The 19,520-nt window shown below is 46.3% G+C and overlaps 1 protein-coding gene across 1 annotated transcript in view; it reads left to right on the top strand.

Annotated features, from left to right (window-relative positions):
• ITIH5 (inter-alpha-trypsin inhibitor heavy chain family, member 5) overlaps positions 1-19,311 on the top strand; it is a gene marked incomplete at its 5' end in the record, with an annotated part of 35,086 nt that extends 15,775 nt beyond the window's left edge. The window contains 7 exons of the mRNA XM_010139743.1: positions 7,144-7,315; positions 9,814-10,123; positions 12,811-13,364; positions 13,736-13,786; positions 14,874-14,990; positions 17,354-17,731; positions 19,013-19,311. Coding sequence (XP_010138045.1) covers positions 7,144-7,315; positions 9,814-10,123; positions 12,811-13,364; positions 13,736-13,786; positions 14,874-14,990; positions 17,354-17,731; positions 19,013-19,311 — 1,881 coding nt within the window. The remainder of the gene's footprint in view (positions 1-7,143; positions 7,316-9,813; positions 10,124-12,810; positions 13,365-13,735; positions 13,787-14,873; positions 14,991-17,353; positions 17,732-19,012) is intronic.
• Positions 19,312-19,520: the final 209 nt, after the last annotated feature.

Raw genomic sequence — 19,520 nt, 5'->3', positions numbered from 1 at the left:
GGGGGCTGGGGGGGTGGGGGGCTGGGGCGGGGGGGCGGTATTTCAGTGTGGAGCAACCTTCAAACTTCTCCCTCTGACTTACTGTACGGAAACGCTTACTGCTCCCAGTGTAATCTGTGCCATGCCGTTGAAGCGATGCTTGGTGCTGCTGAGAGCTTGCCTCCTTAAAACTACACACAAGCATTTTTTTATATCCTCAACACTGCAATGAGATTGCAAAGACTGAGCATCTACCCTGCACTCTGGGCACAGGAAACTCCAGTTCCCGAGAAATCACATCATCTTGCAGTTTTTCATGTATTTATCCTCACCATGCCGCTGGGTGCTAGAGAAGTGAGTTACCCCAATGGGTAGCTATACTTGTGCACGTCCTTGAAGATGATATTATCTTACACTGAGCAGAAACCTAGTGCTTAAATGCCCTGGCTGAAAGTGGATCTGAGGGATTTATTCCACGTTAAGTAGGAAATCTTCTCCAGAAAGGGCAATAGAAACAGTTGCTCAAAGTGATGGAGTCTATTCCTTTTGCAGACCAGGAAACTACAAAGCAATCTTTTCTAAGGCCATGTAGGGAGTCAGCGATGTTCGAGTTACTAGCAAGGGATCTGTGATGCTCAGGCAGGAGAGACTGGACCACGGACTGGAGACAGATCTTTATTATCCACAGCTCTACAACCAAAGTCCTTCCCGTCACAGCCAGTGTCAGTGTAAAACAAAATGCTTGTTGTTCAGAACTGTGAAGGGGTTTTCCTTGGTTACGTGATCAGTGTCTGCCGGGAAGAAAGCACAAAGATATATTGACAGGCAGAGGGTGAACTGCAGTCCCTGGACTGCAGGGAGAGGAAGAAAGGGCAGATTGTCCTCCCCAAGAGGGGGATGGAGGAAGGTAAAAAAAAATCTAAGGATACACTTCAGGGTTAAAGCCCGCTTTTGGCTACTGGATCCCAAACCAAGCCTGTGGCAGTGCCTTGTCTGACCTCGATAGCACCAGTTCAGGTGTGACTTTGAGGCCGGCCTTGCCTTAAGTCACAGTATTGATCCCTGTGAGAGACTGTGGGCAGATTTGACCACATATGGAAGTTGTGGCTTGGAGAAGTTGGCTGTGGACCTGTGTTTGGAAAGGGAGAGATATGAAGGTCATGAAGGAGAAATGGATATGAATGAAAGGGGAAGATATGAAGCATAGAGGATGTTGAAGGGGAGGGGGGAGCTCTTCTGTCTTCTCTCCCTTTGCTTCCTTGCAGTGTTTTGGCAAGCAACATATTTACTTGTACTTTTCTCCTTCTCGACATAGGAGGTCCAGTTTCTGAGCTCTTCTCTGCACAGACAAATTACCAGACAAAGCTATGGGCTCCTTATTTATTTTGAGCTTACATCTTATGCCTTAGCCTCCTTGTCATATAAGGTCCTCACAGCACGTCTGAAAGGACAAAGTAGAGACTACTGAAATACTGTCTTGTAGCCGTGGCACCCTTCAGCATGTGGTTGCAGTTGCTCCCTTGTCTGCTCTCTGCAGACTGTCCTCGTGCATCTCTTTCAGGTGATGGGCGCCGCTTCGCAACAGCCTGGGCTGTGAATGCTTTCCTCTCTGCTAGCCCTGCTCTTTAGACTGACTGATCTCGAGCCCACGCGGTTCCCCGGTGCTGGCTGGCGCTGGGAAGGGGCCGTGTCACTGGTGTCGGTGTCTCGCTGCCCAGCTGTTGCGAGGGCAGACAGCAGCTGTGTTTGGGCGTGCAGGGTGCAGCCGAGGTTTGCCAAGTGAGCTCAGAGGCACTGGTGGGGAGGGTGCTGGGAGAGCTCCCTCTGCATCTGGAGGCCGTTTCCAAGACGTGCTGAGTTACCCTATGGTGCTGCAGGGACCCACTCCTCACACAGAACTGGATTCAGCATGAACTGAAAGTCTTTTGATTTAATTTTTTTTTAATAGACTGGCATTAAAGTTGCACAGAGGATGTGAGCCTAGGATGAAGCACTTACAAGTGCTCCTAGGCAGTGGAAAGTGTGAATACGTGGGCTTGGGACACGCATTATAATGAGGTGCTTGAATTCCCCTCTTGCTTCATAGCAGGGCCCATGGCTGGCAATGCCACAGCATCTAACAACCACACATTGTCTCCCTTTGAGCCGCACAGCTTTCAGAGTAGCCAGGCTTCGCCCTCACCCTGCTCCTCAAACAACCAAGAGACTGTGGCAGAAATGTCATGGGGACCTCCTAAAAGGTACCCAGATGGTCTGACGTCAGCGCAGATGTCCCTGAGGGAGCTCTTTGACACAAGTAAGGGCTGAAAGCTCTCAGCTCTCCCATGGGAGCATGTCTTTTCCCATGCTTTGCTCCGCCAGCATTTAAGCAAAGTGAAGTCTGTCAGAGCTAGCCCCAAGGACCAGGTACAAAGTGACAATTCACAGCTGAACTAGAGTGTAGAGTGTAGCGAGAGAGTTCTTTTCCTGCTGCTGCTGGGGGTCACAAAGCCTCAAATCATCCTGGCTGTGATGCAGGGCCCTTAGTAAACAAGAACCCGAAAAACAGCAGTTGTGTTGCATGTCCAGGTGTCAGTGTGGAGTTGACAACAAAGGCCAGAGCAGTGGCTGGGAGCTGCTTGTCTCTGACCTTGTAAGCTTGAGAAGATGCTGTCTGTAGACCAGTCATTTAGAGAGTGTGAGCCCATCTGCAGCTTCTCATCATTTCTGAAGCACAGACAAAAACCTGTGATCACTCCCTGGCAGCCAGGGTCATCCCACTTCAGCTGTAGTCCGTGACTTTTCTGCTCCAGACTTGAGGATTGGTATTTTGTAGCCTGGGAGGTGGCAGATTCAAGCCCTAGGTTCCAGCTGTGCTGATAGCTCACTTACCAGCACAGCTTCTCCACTCAAATGTGCTGGAGCGGCAATTCAGTCTACAGCTTTCAGCTCAATTTCATCCACTCTAATTTGGGGGAAATGGAGGAATCTTCCTCCACTGAGTTACCCTCCTTAAATCCTCATTTAAAACTTGTCTTTGACAGCTGTAAACCATTCCCAAATGGCAAAACGGGTATTTTTTTCCTGCTGTTTCATATTGCTACTTCCTGACATCCTCTCCTTTAGTTCTTGCTCCACCCTCCACGCATCTATCCAAGCAAACATGTAGGGAGAAGTGTTTCACCTTACAGCACCTTGCACAAAGGTGCTGGACCCTTAAACTGGTGTTCCTCAGTGTGAGTGGGCTAGAGCTGTGCCCAGCTTATCCCAAGAACAGACGAGCGACACATGCACAGCATGGAGGAGCAAACCAGCCCTCACTAGGGAAGAAAGGGTTAATTTTGATTTGCAGGAGAGCACCTTTAGCAGGAGTGGAAGTGCAAAGACCCCCTCAGCAGCAGCAGAGCAGCTTGGGAATCCCATGGCAGCCTTAGCTCCTCAGAGCCAGGAGAAGTTCCAGCTGCAGCCTTACAAGGCCAGGATGAGAAACCTGCTGCCATGTCCTGGCTGGAGCGGCTGCCAGGCACTCTCTGCACAAAGAGTTTTGCAAATCCTTGCCCGGGGGCTGGTGGAAGCTGGAGAAGAGGGCTGGGCACCAGGAGCACTCAGTCACAGCTGGGTGCTTCAGGATTTCAAGCAGTTCACTTTTACCAAGTATTCTCCACCCTTAGAGTCCCTTTTGCCTGCCAGCTCCTGAATCACATCCAGCCGGTCGGAGGGAAGTCACGTCTCTCTCGCAGCCTATTTATAGGCGAGGAGTATTGGTAGCAAAGCGTATGTTTGCACCCTGCAGTCTAGGATAAACCTAGAAGTCCTTATGGGCTGGGAGAAGAGATGGAAACTCATGGGATGAGCCAGGAAATCCAGAGCAGACTGGGAGAGGTGGGGAGCCAGTCCAGCTCCTTCTGGCTCCACTAGTAGTGCTCAGCACTGGGCAGGATCAGGTCTTGAGGTGAGTCCCACCTTCTCTGCAGTTGAGCTGCGCAGCCTCTTGGAGACAGGCACTTCCAGACAATGACTCAGGCCCCCTAAAACCTGTCCAAAACAGATGGGATGGATTACTCTCTGGAGGTGTTTTCCCCTGCCTAGAGAGGGATTAGATGCGGTGCCCAGCCTTCTGATGACTGAGCTGGGAAAGCTGAATCCCACCCTCCGTTTTTGCTGGGGATGAGGTAAAAGCTACAGGAGAATGAACCATATGGCCTCCCTCATTCTGTTTGCTTTGGAGCAAACCCGTGTGCGCCCACGCACACTTGTACATATGTTTGTGTGTATATACGTTACAGGAATTTCAAGGTCTTTAATCAAAGTTGCAGAGGCAAGCACATGATAGAGACGCCAGAATGCAGGCTGGCTGTGTGCGTGCATTGAATCAAGACAGAACTTCTTCCTGGGATAAACTGACTGAACTGTGACAAAAATGAGACAAAAAGGACAGAGAGAACGAAAGAGCGGGAGAGAGATGGTCTCAGCCCCACATTTGGCCACGGTGTGAGGGTGCAGGGAAGTACAGTGTTTCCTAGGAAAATGCTTCATTCCCTCCTGGTCCCTTCTACTGTTCTCGCTTTCATGCTGTGCACATCAAACTACTCTGGGTTGTTTCACCTTCTCTTGTGACTGAACGCAGGCAAGAATGTCAAAAGGAATTTCTGAGCTTGCTGGAGGTGGGATGCAGTCTCTCTCAAGAAGGCCAAAGCAAGATTATTTTTCCTCTTGCCTTGTTCTCAGAAACAACAGAGCTGTTTGGACCCAAGAAATCTCTCTGAGAAAAGTGCAGTTTGACAGAATGGCAGAAAACTGATAAGGTTTTTGTAATGGGAAAGGTTGAGCGATGTTAATTATAATCAGAGCTGTAATGAGGATAATGAGATTTGGGGACTTTCCCTCCAAATCTTTGCTTCTAGGCATCTCTGTTTCTCTCCCTTGCCTACCCTGGGTTCGGGTTGTTGCATATAGGGAGCTTTTGTGGTCTCGTTTCTTGACTTAACATCCTGCCCCAAATTTCCTTCAGCAGAGGTTGCCGTGACGACCCGAACACTCTCACACAGGATAGAAGCTTCTTCTCCATTTTCACTTTCTGCTTACTTGGATCCCATTTTTGCAGGGACAAATGCATGAGCCACACTTGTTATCACGGGATAAATCCAAGAGTCCTTTTCTCCATCGTGTAATTGCTACTTTGCCTTTCTGTGCAATTGAAAGAGGTGGTTGGTCCACGGGATGGAGATCTGGGAACTCCGGATCTTGGAAGGTTCTCCATTTGTGGCCTTGAAATCATTACTAAAGGAGTCTGTGCCTCAGTTTTCACTTCTGTAAAATGGGACTCTGAGTGTTTGAGGGCCCTTCTGAAGGGTGATGTCATCTATTAACCGATGCATTTTCACAATACAAAGGCTGTTGTTAAAGAGGAGATGAGAGAGCATAAAACCTTCCCTTCTGCTTCAAATAACTGCTGTTTAGCTCATCTTAGCCAGTTCTCTGAGGACTGTTAGACCGGGGAGACAACCTTCGTGTTTGAGGGAGGCACTCATCTTCTGGAAGGTTTATTTGGTGCGCATCCCGATGTGAATCTAGCAGGGTTGTCCCCTCCTCGTTGAAAAAGCCTCTTCCATCAGCGTTTGGTTTAGTGTTCTTATTTATGAAACATTCACAGAATGCATGGAGACGTGGAGCGATGTTCCAGCCAAGCAAATGGAGGGATGAACCCTGCGATCCCTACAGGGGAAGATAGTTTATGCAGAGGACAGAAACAGGCAGGGAAGGACTCCAGACCTGGCTTCAAAATGTCTGAAGCAATTGGAAATATTTCCCTTAACTCCAGATGGACTGGAAGCCAGGTCACTGGCTGGGAGGATTAGAGATTCCTCTTTGGTGGGTAATTTGTTTGCAGTTGCATCATTGCATCATCAGCATGGATGTGGAATCCAGAGGGATGCTGATGACACAGCTTGTTCAGTCCTTTGAGCTACTTTCCAAACTGTCTTTGCAGAGCAACATCAGGCCTAGAAATACGTGGTTTCCAGCACTGCCGATTACCTTTTGTATTATTTCTGGACAAGCCCTTCACACATTTCTTTAAGAGGCATGAGAGAAGCCTTCAAATGCTGATGAGTGCACTATATAATTCCCTGCATAGCTTTCCTTGGAATTTGGAAGGCTTAATGGTGGTCAAGAAGGGGCAGAGCTGAGAAGCTGCTGATCCCTCTACTTACAGGTATTGCCTCATATGCCTCCCATGTGCTTTGCATCCAGATATAGGGAATGTGTACATGGACAGAGGCTGGGCATCTTCTCTCAGCTGGTCTTACTAAGCTGAAGTTTGTCTTCACGTAAACACGGCTGTGTGGCTGCTAAATCAAAGTTGGTCACCCTGGGGAGAACTGGACACATCTGCACTCTTCCTATTGGCTTATCCTCAGTGGCCTGTCTTTCCCATCATGCAGGATCCTTAACCTCTCTCGCTATGAGCTCATCTTGATACCAGCTTTCCTCAGTTGCATATATGCATATACGGTTGCATATATTTACATAGGATGACCAACAGCAGAGCAATATAATGTTGGCACGTGGAGGAAATACAACATGCATGGGGCAAAACTGACTAGCAGGTAGAATCTGTAATGACTAGTCAGGACTTCTTTTTATATTTTAACCACTTAAACATAGTAGTTTAAGCATTTGTGAATTGCTGGAAGTGTTCATTGGAGTAAATAGGTACCAACTGGTATCCTAATTACGAACAGAGCATGCACATCCTTGACATATTTAGAGGTATTTCAATTTAGAAGGAAGCTTTTAACTACATCCTCTTACAGCTTACTGCATGTCTACAGGGCTTTAGAAGAACTCCACAAACTCCTTGGTATTAACCATCTCTTAGTTCAGAGCAGGGTTCTCCCACTCACTGGGAGCATTTATCCTAATTGTCATGCATGATTTTTAATCTTAATTAGGTCTCACAGCTTTGCAAGATCTTTTGGGCAAGAATTGTTCTTTCTCATATTGGCACAGCACGTAGCACCACAGATCAGGCCTTGAGACAGGCAAGGACAGCCTGATCTTCATAAGCCGGACTGTCAGTGTGAAAATATCCATAGGATCAGTAAACATCATAAGAATTAAATTCTTGCCCACTAAAGCAGTGACAGTTGTTCCTACTGGTCTCTTTTTCTCTTCTTTTTCTAGACCAAAGAAGCTCTCTTCACAATTCTCCAGGACCTAAGACCTGAAGACCACTTCAATATCATTGGCTTTTCCAACCGAATAAAGGTCTGGCAGCAGGACAGGCTGGTGCCTGTTACTCCAAATAATATAAGAGATGCCAAGAAGTACATTCATAACATGTCGCCTACTGGAGGTAGGATCAGAGACACAAGTGGGATTAGTTTTGCTATTTAATTAACTACAACTGAACGGAGAGTGGTGAATGTGGTCCTGTAGCGTGTAGCAATAAAGACTTTGGGTTGTGGAACAAAGGGGACCCTTCCCTACCTCCACTCAGGGATATGTGCAGAAGGATATGTGGCCTTTATGAGTGTACATGATAGGAAGGTGTCCCCAGATCTAGTCATACGACCTGATATACATATTGAAGCCAAGTCAGGCCCATTCTCCCATTGATCTAGTGAGTGGGAAAGTTCCCAAGGTTGTCTCTCGAGGACACAGGAATAAATACTGTTCCCTGGTGAAGGACACACAGGGCCAGTACTTTTGCAGTTTCTGAAAGCCTGTGAAAAGCAGACACGTGGTTCTGGGCTGGAAACTCCATGGATGGACCACCCAGTGAGGGCTGTAGCATTGCCTTCTGCAAGAGCTGGTTCCTCAACTAGTACTGTTGTCTCCTTGTCTCTACCAAGGAGCAGCCAGAATGACATGTAAAAAAATTCTTGACCTCTTTTACTTGTGCCCTGTTGCCAGGAGTGAAGAGGGGAAAGGAGAAGACCCCAGAACAGAGGGCAGGTGTGGTTTTGAATTTGATTCAGTGGTCTCCACAAGCTATGGACAGTAGTATAAAAAAGCATAATGAGGTTCAAAACTGAACATACCTCGGCAGCTGTGTCCATCCTAGCTGAGCCCTCCCCAGGAAAGCAGGGAGCTGCAGAATGACCTGTGCAAGTCCTTCGTCATGCAAGCAGTCACAGCTGGTTGAAGGTCAGGCAGGGCCTTCCCATGGCTGCCCCTGAGCAATGACCACTCCTAGCAAAGGAAGCTCTCTGATGGAAAAACCCAGCAAACAGGATGGTTTGCTGTGCTGTTTGTATTGTGAGAGGAAGGTGTTAGGAAGTGGTCAAGGGACCTCTGCCCAGTTAAACAATTACCAACAGTGGGACTAAAACTCAGAGTACAAAGCTTTTTACTCCTGAAGTGCCGAAAGAGCTGTGCAGGAACCAGCTGAGATTGCCCATGAACCTGCCAGAGAACAGAAGTAAAAGGAAATTATTAACTCGTGTTCAACAGGAAGGTGCAGTGATTCTCCACTACCGGCCAGTGGTCCTTTAGTTTTGACTAACTCTGCAGCTCCCCTAGAAAGGTGCTGTTGCTTGAGTATCTTCCAGCAAACGTGAAGGCACTCAGGCTCACAGATCACACGCGCGAAGAACATGCTGCACTTACACCGCTGTGTCATACTCACACACCAAAGAAACGGGAACAAAATATCGGCGCTAAATATTTGCCCACGTGGCAGAAGGCAGCTTTCAGCTCTTAGCATCATTTCAAAGGCAACTATATCACAGGCGCTGCCATCTGTCGCATGGGATGGTTTTCTTTTGTTTCTGCGGGGGGGGGAAAAAAAATCTTCCTGAAAGTTTGGATCTGGATGGAGGCTGAGAGAGTATTTAGGATATTTAGAGCTTTAGTGCAAAGTCAGTTTGTGAAAAAACACAGCCTGGGTCGTGAGGACCTTTCAGAAGTCGCAGCCCCTCTGCCTTGCTGCAGTCCCTGGAGCTATGCATGCTCTTTCAAGGCAGAGGATGCATGGTCAGACCTGCTAGCACGTTCTTGCTGATTACCTCTCTAGGAGTTCCCTTCTGGACCTCCAGCAGCCTGTTGGTGTGGCTCTTAATACCTGCTTTTTTCTGAGGCTGTTCTTATCCCAGACCTGCTAATCTTGCAAAGGTTCCTTGACTAATCCCTCTTTGCATTGACAAGCACAAAAAATACATGGAGCAAGGAGACACCTGTATTCATTTTCCTGCTTTTTTTTTATCCCAAGCAAGCAGTAAAGTTGAATCTTTTTCATGGCTATTCTTCTAAAGTACATCTATCCTCTCACTGATGGTCTCTTTTGTCCCTCTCTCCCCACTTCAGGCAGCTCCATTCTTCACTAGCCTGTTTGTGAAAACACACTCCTCAGTTAACAAAGCCACTTCTCTTCCCTTTAAACTTTATTAGCCCTGGGGTTTGAAAAACAAACCCAATCACTTGCTTTCCCATTGGAAGACTTTTTTCCCCTCTCTTGAAATCTTGTGCCCTTCAGACAAAATGAGCAGAACTTGTTTTCCCAGTTCAGATGCCATCTGGGAGAGTCTCTAACAAGTTTAACTGGCTTTGTACGTACCAGCAGGATATGGTACGTGCTGTGACTCTGCTTACCACAGCTGACTATTGTCCATTGAGACTTTCAAGGATACAGCAGTTTCACACAATAAGCTGCAATTTTTAATTCAATTCATAAGAATATAAACACCTATCCCAAATGGGTGCTGAATAATGGAGCAGAACTGAGTTAAAGGGTTAGTGCAACCTCATGGGGAGAAAAGGAATTGAGGTGCTGTCATCATACTAAAGTGAGGTTAAGGAAATTATTTGTACCACTCTTAGAGGAATGAGCTAATCGTTTTGGTACCTTCCCAGGGACTAACATTAACGGTGCTATCCAGACCGGTGCAAAGCTGCTAAATGATTACATCGCTCAGAATGACGTCGATGCCAGGAGCGTCTCTCTGATCATCTTCCTCACGGATGGGAGGCCCACTGTTGGGGAAACGCAGTCAGCCAAAATCCTCAGCAACACCAAGGATGCCATCCATGATAAATTCTGCCTCTTCACCATCGGCATTGGCAATGATGTGGACCACAAGCTGCTGGAGAGGATGGCACTAGAGAACTGCGGCATGACGAGGCATTTCCAGGAGGATGAGGATGCAGCTAGTCTCCTTAAAGGGTTTGTTCTGCTTTTTCTGTGCTTATATCTGCATTGAGTTCTCTGGGCAAGGGTTTTGGGAAGGAAAAATCCTCTAAGGAGACATCACAAGAGATGGGAGTTTCGCTGAGGCTCAGCCATGGGTGAGAGAGGCGGAGTATGCTCAGATACTGAGGATGCCTACCCAGAAATTGCCTCCTTCCTAGAAGACCCCCTGAACCGTACTGGAGCTTCCCAACTCCCCCAGAAAAAGTGTGTGTTTCCCTAACTCAGATAGTTGCTATGGGCATTTAAACCTGGAGAAGTGGGAGGCGTGAGTGACACCTCTCCACAGGTGGACAGAGGGAGGTAAGGAGGCATCGGTAGCTTCATATTGACAAACATAAACATAAACAGCACGGAGGGGCTCAGGAATGGAGATCTCAGTTTGAGGCAGAAAATAATTTCTTTGCTTTTTGAAGAAGATAACCTCATGCCCAAACTCCAACATACTGGACTTTGAAAAATACACAAAGGTCCTTCCTGGGATGATCATGTAGTCGCTTCATTCCCTCATTCTTTTTGACCCAAACTCCTAAGAAGGTTCCTGTAATCCTCATCATTCAGTAGGACCAGAGATTATGTTCCTCTTCTGTCATCAGGGAACTGTAGTCCAGCAGGAGACCCTAGAGAGGAACTGCAAGAAGGTATCTGAACCACAGCTCTGTCCCAAATGTCAGGCAGCGTGTCAGGACTTCCAGGCAAAAATGTTTGGTTTTCATTCCCAAAATCACAGAAACCTAAACCAGACAGTTATCAAACAGAGACCTCTTGTCTAGCTAGTGTCTAATTCATCTGGAGCAAGGAGACCATGCACCTCCCACTAGAGCTTTTCTTTCTGCAGCGGTTATGCACAGACAAGAGTGTCTTCCTATTAAACTGGATTTTGTAGATCCATCTGCCACTTTGCCCATGCCATTTGCTTCTTAGAACATGCATTTTGGGCATCAAGTGGCATTCCCTGGCAAACGAAGGATGTTCTGATTGATTGGGCCACAGAAACGGGGCACCGCGAGTGCTCCTTCCAACACCGCCATCTGACACACAGCTCACTGTTTGTCAAGCTCAGCAACGGCAAACTCATCTGGTGCCAAGTTTATACAGAAAAGCACAATCACTTGCTGGAGGCCATGTCAAATCTCTGTTGGAGGGGATATCTACATGTGTGCCAAAATGATTTCTGATTTTTGTGGTCAGTGGGTTGTATTTTTACACAGATACTTCCCCGCATTGTACTGTAAGACAGGTTGTATTTTCTACTGTTTGTTATACCTCTGGAATTACCTCATGGAAAGCCCTCAGGTTTAATTAACTCATGTTTTAAAACACACTGAGGTCCCTGTGTCAAAGATGCTGAGTGCTCAGAGAGTTTAAAATAAAGCCAACCAAAATTCAGGCTTTGGGTTTTCTTGGAGAGAGAATAAAACAGAAAATGTGACTCTAGCTTCCAGACAATCTGTTCAAGCAGATGTGAAAAATAAATGCAGCCTGGATTAAAAAAGGGTTGAGGCCAGTTCTTTGTTTATTTACCAAATTAGACTCAAATGACTTGCAGAGCGTCTGGCATTTAAATGGGAAATATGGTGTTCTTGGATCAGCTCGGGAAGATCCATCAAAAGCACATTGCTGCGGGGAAAACAGTGCTGTAATCTTCAGTCCTTGACCCCTTGTAAAGGCATTCTGACCTGTCCAGTGCAAAGTGTTCTCAGAGGTATGGGAGGTCATGGTAATAAAGCGTGATAGGGTTAAACCTGCTGGTTCCACAGGAGTCACGGCTTGCTCCAACAGAAAGTCAGCGACAAGGCAGCAGTGAGTTCTCTTCTGCCGGTCCTCCTGTGTTTAGTGGTTAGGATTCCTCCATTTCTTGGAAGTGTCCTTATGAATGGGGGCATAGAGAGATTCATTCTTGATTTTCTTTCTCCTCTGACCCTCAGAAAACCTGTCCCACGCTGACCATCCCAAATTGTATTATTTAGGGCTCTTCCGGTGTTACAGGAGCTTTGGTTCAGATACTCTCCAGCTTCGGGGGGCCTGGCATCTTGGTCTTGCAGTTTCTGGCTCTGGAATACCATGCATAATACCAGTAGAAAACTGTGGGTAACAGCATCTCTTCAAAGCACATTTGGAAATAACTAGGTTGCCTTCTGTGAGCCTGAGAAGCCAAGAATTTACCTTCGATGGACAGGCCCTCTAAAGCAAACTGGTCACAAATATCTCCTTGCAGAGCTCTTCAGTCATAGTGGAAGGTAGGTGACTGCCAGATCATGCCGGAAAACTTTGGTACTTTCTTAAGAGAACTCTGTTTAGATGGCTAAGAAACACTGAAAACTAAAATAATGAGGCAGAGCTTAATTGTGGTTGAAAGGGACCTCTGGAGGTCATGTAATCTGAGCCTTCTGCTCAGCAGAGAGCTACGTTAAGTATAGGCAAGGTTCCTCAGGGCCTTGTCTACTCAAGTTTTGAAAATCTCTAAGGGCAGAGACTCTGCCACCTCCCTGGGCCCAGTTACAGGGGATGCAGTAGCTAAATCTGTGGCCTGGTACCTCTAACTGCTCCTGAACGTCTTAGGAGCCATATTTGACTGTACCTTTGGCCGTGTATAAGTTCAAGAGTGCCTGCATACACTTGGATGAACAGTACTAATGATCAGATACGTGTCTTTGTTGAAGGTTTTATGATGAAATAGGAACGCCCCTTCTCTCTGACATCCGTGTGGATTACCCCAAAGACAATGTGGAGCAAGTCACCCAGAACTTCTTCCCTAACTACTTCAATGGCTCTGAAATTATAATAGCTGGCAAACTCATCAACCACACCTCAGATAGTCTCCACGTGGAGGTGACTGCTAGCAACTCCAAGAAGTACATCCTCCTCAAAACAGATGTGGCTATCGACCTGCCAAGCAGAAATGACATCAGAGGTGTCCCCGGCCTGGAAGATGGGAAAGGTGATAAAAATTACATCGAGAGGGTGTGGAGTTACCTCACCATCAAGGAATTGCTTAACTCCCGGTTGAAGAGTGATGACAATCAGGAAAAAGACTATTTGATGGAGAAAGCCAAGTCAATGGCCCTGGCTTACAATTTTGTCACCCCCTTCACTGTTCTGAAGATGAGAGAGGCTGGGGTCCATTCAGAACCATCTCAGCAGGAGTTTATCAGCCCTTCTACTGATGGCATTGGCGAGAAGTTGCAGAGCTTGCAGGGACACAAGGCACCACCAGGTATGAGGGAAAAATAGCCATGTGGAGGTAAGAAAGTGTCTTTCTGCACAGGTAATGTCTCATGGCTGACTTTGGCAACAGGGATGATCTACGCAGCAAACCGAGAGGTAGTAAACAGAAAGCTGAGGTTTTCCTATTGATTTTGCAAATTGTGGGCTGGGTGGCCTTGAGCAAACTTTTCAGGCACCTGACTCATCCTCTGGAAGCACTTGCTTCGCTGAAGAAACCTACTGAAGAAAAATTGGTATGTTAAATTAAGCTTCAAGTAGCTGCAGGAATATGCACCGTGATCTTGCTGAGTAATATTTTGGGAACACTATTGTACTATGGCTCAATAAGTAATTGTAACAGTCTTCCCTCCCCACTTCTAGGTATACGAAGACAGCAAGATAAACAAAGAATTAAAATCTCCAAAACTTCAGGTCAGTGCCTGTTCTCATGCCTTTAATAATTCTAAATAATAGCGGTTGATTTATGGAAACCTCAGAAGCTGTGGTGACGCTGTGGTGACACTGTGGTATAACCATCCTGATGGATCAGCCAAAATCCTATTTACTAGACCTGCAGAGTAGGGAGGAAAATGAAAACAAAAAATAAAATACGGATCAGTAACGAGAAGTGTGAGGAAACAGCAAGGCAGATGATGTACCACACTCGATCCTCGTGTCTGAGACTTCTGTAGATAAGGGGAGAGTAGGAAGCATGTTTTCTCATTACTAAACTAGTGAAAAAATATTTTATGAAGCAATGGAGGTGAAACAGAAAAAGTGTTGGTGAAGGAAAAAAATCAAGACAATTCTGTAGTGTTTTGCTATTGCCTTGTTGGTTCTGCACCTCTACTTCAGACCCTTTTCATACATTAAACACTGAAGAATAAGCCCAGATTAAGAATTTAGACTTGAATTTCACTGGATAAGGTCAAATTTACCTTAAAAACTGGGGGTTTGGCTTGTCTTATTATTAATAACAGTTATCTTATAGTCCATGATAGGTCAAGGATTGCTGAAAAATTAAGGTCTTGGGATTGTTTAGAATCTGTCGACAGCTCCAATCTGGTATCGTGGGTGAGGAAGGTTCAGTGTGAGGCGTGCTCATGCAGCTATCCTTGGTTAAAGAATATATTTTTGCATGCTATGGGAGATGTGGCCTCCCAGCAGTGTATGGAGGAGTATAAACACCCGCTTGACAATTCCCATAAATCACTGAGATTGTATTCTGGGAAGAGAATATGCTTATTTTCACCTGGGCTGCTTTGGGTTTTGAGTTTTCATTGAAAACTCAACCTCTTCTGTGAGAAAAACAAAACAAAATAGAATTATCTCTGTGGAAAATAAACCAAAATGTGCCATTTCCTGGCAAACTCCATCTGACCCTCTAGAAACAACAAACTAGGAGGTCTTAGAAAAAAAACAGGGACAAACACACTTTGAAAACCAGGTTTTTATGTTCTTGGTCACTGCAGTTTGGTGTAAGTCCCTCACATTTGTCTCTTTTTCCATGTCTTCTCAGCGGATGGAGACCCTCACTTTGTCATCGATTTTCCCTCCAACAAGTTCTCTGTCTGCTTCAATATTGACGGAGAACCAGGGGACATTCTCCGGCTGGTCTCTGACCATAAGGAATCTGGTGAGCAGCCAAGCAAAGCAGTGGCATCTGGAGGAGAGCTGAGGTGCCAGGCCAGCTCTGTAGCAACAACACTAGGCAAGGAAGTGGCAGGAAATTAGAAAAGGTTACGTTCTGGCCAAACGATGGAAAATTGGTGTACCCCAGTTTTCTGGCTCTAATCACCTGGATTAGAAGGGGAGGTAAACTGTTCACTTGCACTTAGTGACCTCCAACTTTATCATAGCTTATGGGTAAATTCACAGCAAGCCTAAGCAAGGAGTTGGCCCAGCCACTGTTACATACACAACTCATCCACAGAAGGGTTTGTTAACAGAGTAGACTCAACCATAGAGACAACTGGCCTTTATGGGTATCCAAACCGTTCCTAGTTCAGGTCTTCATTGACTGGAGTCAAGGGAACAGCAATTACATGCAAACAGCCAAGAGTGCATGAGGACCATGTTGCACCCCTTCGGTCCAGCTTGACCGGAGAGCTCAGTTCCTCATTGATAGACCCAGTACGGTCCAGGAGTTGCTCTTAACCAATGCTACAACAGCCACAGTTTGCGTAATTGTTTTCCATACTGTTTGCAGAAGCCGTGCAGCCACCTCCGTGTTGAGAGATTACTCCAGGTATTCAGCTTTCCAGTGCAGAGACAGAGCATTTCATTGATGGCGCAGCTTCACTGGCCCTCTAGTTACAAACTCACAACATGCAAAAGCAAGGTCTGGCCTCACCAGAATTGCTCTGTTACTGGAACGTCACTCTTACAGCACTGTTCGCTCAGGGCAGAGCGAAGTATCCAAGCACTGAGGCTACCAAAGGGGTCACCGAGTCAGGACAGCCTTGAGAAAACCCATATGATTCAGGATCTGTTTTGCCCAAGCCAAGACTGATCCCCAGGGGCCCAAACTGTGGTCTGATCCGATCTGGAATTCTAAGCAGAGCAGCTAATAAGCAGATTATATCCTGAGCAGGGAAACAGTGGGAAGAAGGGGTGTGAAAACCAGAGACAATGCACAGACTTGTTTTACGAAGAAGATAAACAACTCCACAACAAAGCTGTAAGAATTCTGTTCCGTGGGGCAGTGGTCTAGCCTCCTTCTTTCTGTGTTCATGCCTGCCTTAGTAAGATCCAGATCCTGGCAACATTTCCCTTAAAATTATTTCACAGACTGTGTTTGTGCTACTGCTTGAAAGATTCTGTGGCTCAAATGCAGAAAGCAGAGGAAAGCAGACTCCGCAACATTAGCAAGTTGAATCTTATGAAGACAGAAGTGAGACATCCCCCTGGAAATGATGGGATATGGAGATGTTTCATCTCAGTGTTGATGGCTTGGATCGAGCTTGTGTTAGCAACAAGCCTCCTCCTTTACTGTTACTATCTAGTAGCTGTTTGGAGGCCCAGGGGAAGTAAGACGATGTCTTATGGACAGCAAGTCACAAAAATCATCAAAATGATTGGAAATCTTCCTGTGGACATCTAGGCTTTACTTGACTCAGTGGGATCTGCACTTTAGACTACTCTAAAGTGGTTCTTGTGGGGCAAAACTGAGAGAAGTGGGAAGGGTAGCACTGGTGAAGCTGGAAATAACCCATTGGGAGTGCAGGGTTCAGGGTCTTTCTGCAGTGACACAAAGAGAACCTGAATTTCCTACGCTGCCACCTGAAGAGGTTCAAGAACTTTGCCTCAGGCTGTTGCAGATCAGGCTACTCCCTCTACAGGTCCTGCTCAGTTTTTAGTACGTCCACCAAGGGGGTAACCCTTACTCTGTGGCTTCCCAGGCTAATTCTCATCTTAGGAGTCAGGTAGAGAGGGACATTCAAACACACTCAGGTCCTCTTCCTAGAAGTTCAATCCCTGTGCCGGTTGGTGATAGGAGGAAGAGCAAGCTTGCCAGCAGCTTTTCTTAGTCCTCCAAGAGCTGGTATGTTTGCCCAGGTTTGAGTTACACATCAACAGAGAGGTGATCTAGGTAAGTCATACCATGGTTGGTCAAGCTATAGCAGTCAGGGAGATAAATACTTGATTATGTGGCTTAACATCCTCACACATCGTTGTCTTTGTCACAGGGAGGTCTAAGGTTGGTTGGAGTTTAGGAAGCGGCAGTGCCGAGGAGCAGCTGATCCTATCCTGTAGCACTGTGTACACAATGGTGGGGCTGGGGACACCTGTCTCCAGGGAAGGCCAGTATTTCAGAGCCTGGGTAAATTTAGGTGCTTTGTATAAGGTTTCAGTTATAAGATGTTTTGAATACTGGTAGGTGAAAAAATCGAGCACAAGATAGTGAATCTGCATGTCCTCCGTTGCAAGGCTTGTATCTTTGAGACTACAGACCTATTCTTGGTTCCAGCTTTCATTTATTGATTACTTTCCTGCAAGGTGTAACTGTGAATGGACAATTAATTGGAGCTCCTGCACCACCCAACGGCCACAAGAAGCATCGGACTTACTTCAGCACCATCACTATCCTCAGCAATAAGCCAGAGAGATCCTACCTAGAGATCACACCCAAAAGAATCATCCTGGATGATGGGGAAAGACTTCTTCTGTCCTGTGATCGGAGTGCAGTTGTGCAAAGCAAAAGCCTCGAGGTGTCCATCTCTGCCAATTCCAACGTCACGGTGACAATAAGAGACACAATCAGCTTTGTCATCCTCATCCACCATTACAAGAAGCCGGCCCCATATCAGAGGAATCACCTGGGGTTCTATATCTCTAACAGTAAAGGCCTCTCTTCTGACTCCCATGGGCTACTGGGTAGGTAACAGGTTCTTGGGTTCAGAGCTGTAAACCAGACAAAAATGACCCTTCCAAACAGTTTTAAAGGGCAGAGACAGGAGTTAATGAATGAGGCAGATTAAATTACTAGGTGAGGTTTTTACTTCCACTCTCAAACAACTTCTCTGTTGCTAGTATCCCAAACTCCTCTTCCATCTTCTTCTGTATGCCCTATCTCCCACTATCTCCGCTACAAGGCTGAGCCTGTTTCTCACATTTCCACCCTTTTTATGACTGTTTAATACAGAATTAGAATATAGAATATACATGCTTGGTGCTCCCAATACAGAGAGAGAAACCAAATACTGCACAAGAACCCTGAATAAGGCACCAACAAGAGGTTCTCTAACAGAAGTCTTAATTCAGAACAGCCCAGCTGTTAACATGCTCTCAGGAACACAGCAAAGCAGGGTCTGACTCTAGGCAGAGACGATGGTCAGCTGAGATCTGGTTCTGAAAAGAGAGCTCTAGACACACAGCTAGCACATCGCCAGAGATCATTGGCTTGGCCTTCAAGTACTGCACTTGCACATGTCCAGAGGGTCTGTTCTTGCAGAACCGAGCCTGACTGAGATCAAGAAACACTGGTACTTTTTATGGCCCCTTTCTTTCAAATGTGACATGAAAGAAGATCCATGCCCGCATTTGAGAGCAACTAGGTAGAAGAGAATGACTAGATGGTTGGGTTCGTTCAGCCAACAAGAGGTAGCGATGTTTATGGCCATGTACAAGTGCAGAACCCTAAGACTGAAGCCATAGTTTCTGTGACATTCAGACATCCCCAGGTGAAGAAGGAGATGACCCCTCAGGAATGGGGGTTTTGATTCAGGCCACTTGCGTGCACAAACTGCTAAATCCACGCTTAGGTTTGACCTAAGAGCTTGCTCCCAAGAAGGCAAGGGAAGAGCACGTGGAGCTTCAGGCCTAGATCTTCTTTCTGCTTGCTGATGGGCACTGATGGGTTATTATCCTCTACCCATGGTCCACAGAAGGGAACTTACTATTGAAAAAGGTCTTTAACTCAGCCAATGCATCTTGACCAGTGAAAAAAAAAAGAAAAACAGTTTTATCCTAATCTCTAAGTTTGTAAGATTTAGAGAAGAATCGCAGGAGCTAGATTCATCCCACTATTGCAGAGCAGCCCTTCTATAATCTCATAGGCTAAGAATCCTCAAAACACGGCCTGTTAAAAGAGACCAAACGACCAATTTAGAGTCACAAGGCAGCTGGTTATGGACTCTCTTTTATCTTGCCTTGCAGGTCAGTTCTTGAACCACGAGGTTAAACTGCTGCAGGAATCCCTAAATACAAGTCATCAGCAGGTTGGTCAGAACCAAACTGAAGCATTAAAGCCAAACCTTACAAATACCCTCAGCGTGAAGGGCCGGCTCATTCCTGTTGTGTGGAAGCAGAGGAGGATCTACAACGGCCAACAGGAAGTTGACTGCTGGTTTGCCAAAAACAACGCGGACAAACTGATCGATGGGAGCTATAAAGACTATTTGGCTTCTCATCCTTTTGACACAGGGAGCAGCTTTGGGATGGTTAACAGCTTTTAAGGCTGTTTAAGGCCCATCATAGCAATGCATTACAGCAGCATGTGCGACAGCAGTTCCCTTCTGAAGCCTCTAGAGCTAGGCAACTTAGGAATATTTCTTTACTTTTTGGTGCCAAAGAAACCAAGGCTTTTTGCCCTTGGAAATCAGCTGTCTCTCTCTTTCATGCTAGATGAATGTTTGTCATCAAATTCCTGAAAGCAAGGAGGTTC

The sequence above is a fragment of the Buceros rhinoceros genome, unplaced genomic scaffold, assembly GCF_000710305.1.
Source record: "Buceros rhinoceros silvestris isolate BGI_N320 unplaced genomic scaffold, ASM71030v1 scaffold11907, whole genome shotgun sequence".
Classification (NCBI taxonomy): Eukaryota; Metazoa; Chordata; class Aves; order Bucerotiformes; family Bucerotidae; genus Buceros; species Buceros rhinoceros.
The sequence above is the reverse complement of the archived record's forward strand: the minus strand, read 5'-3'. Positions and strand labels throughout refer to the sequence as shown.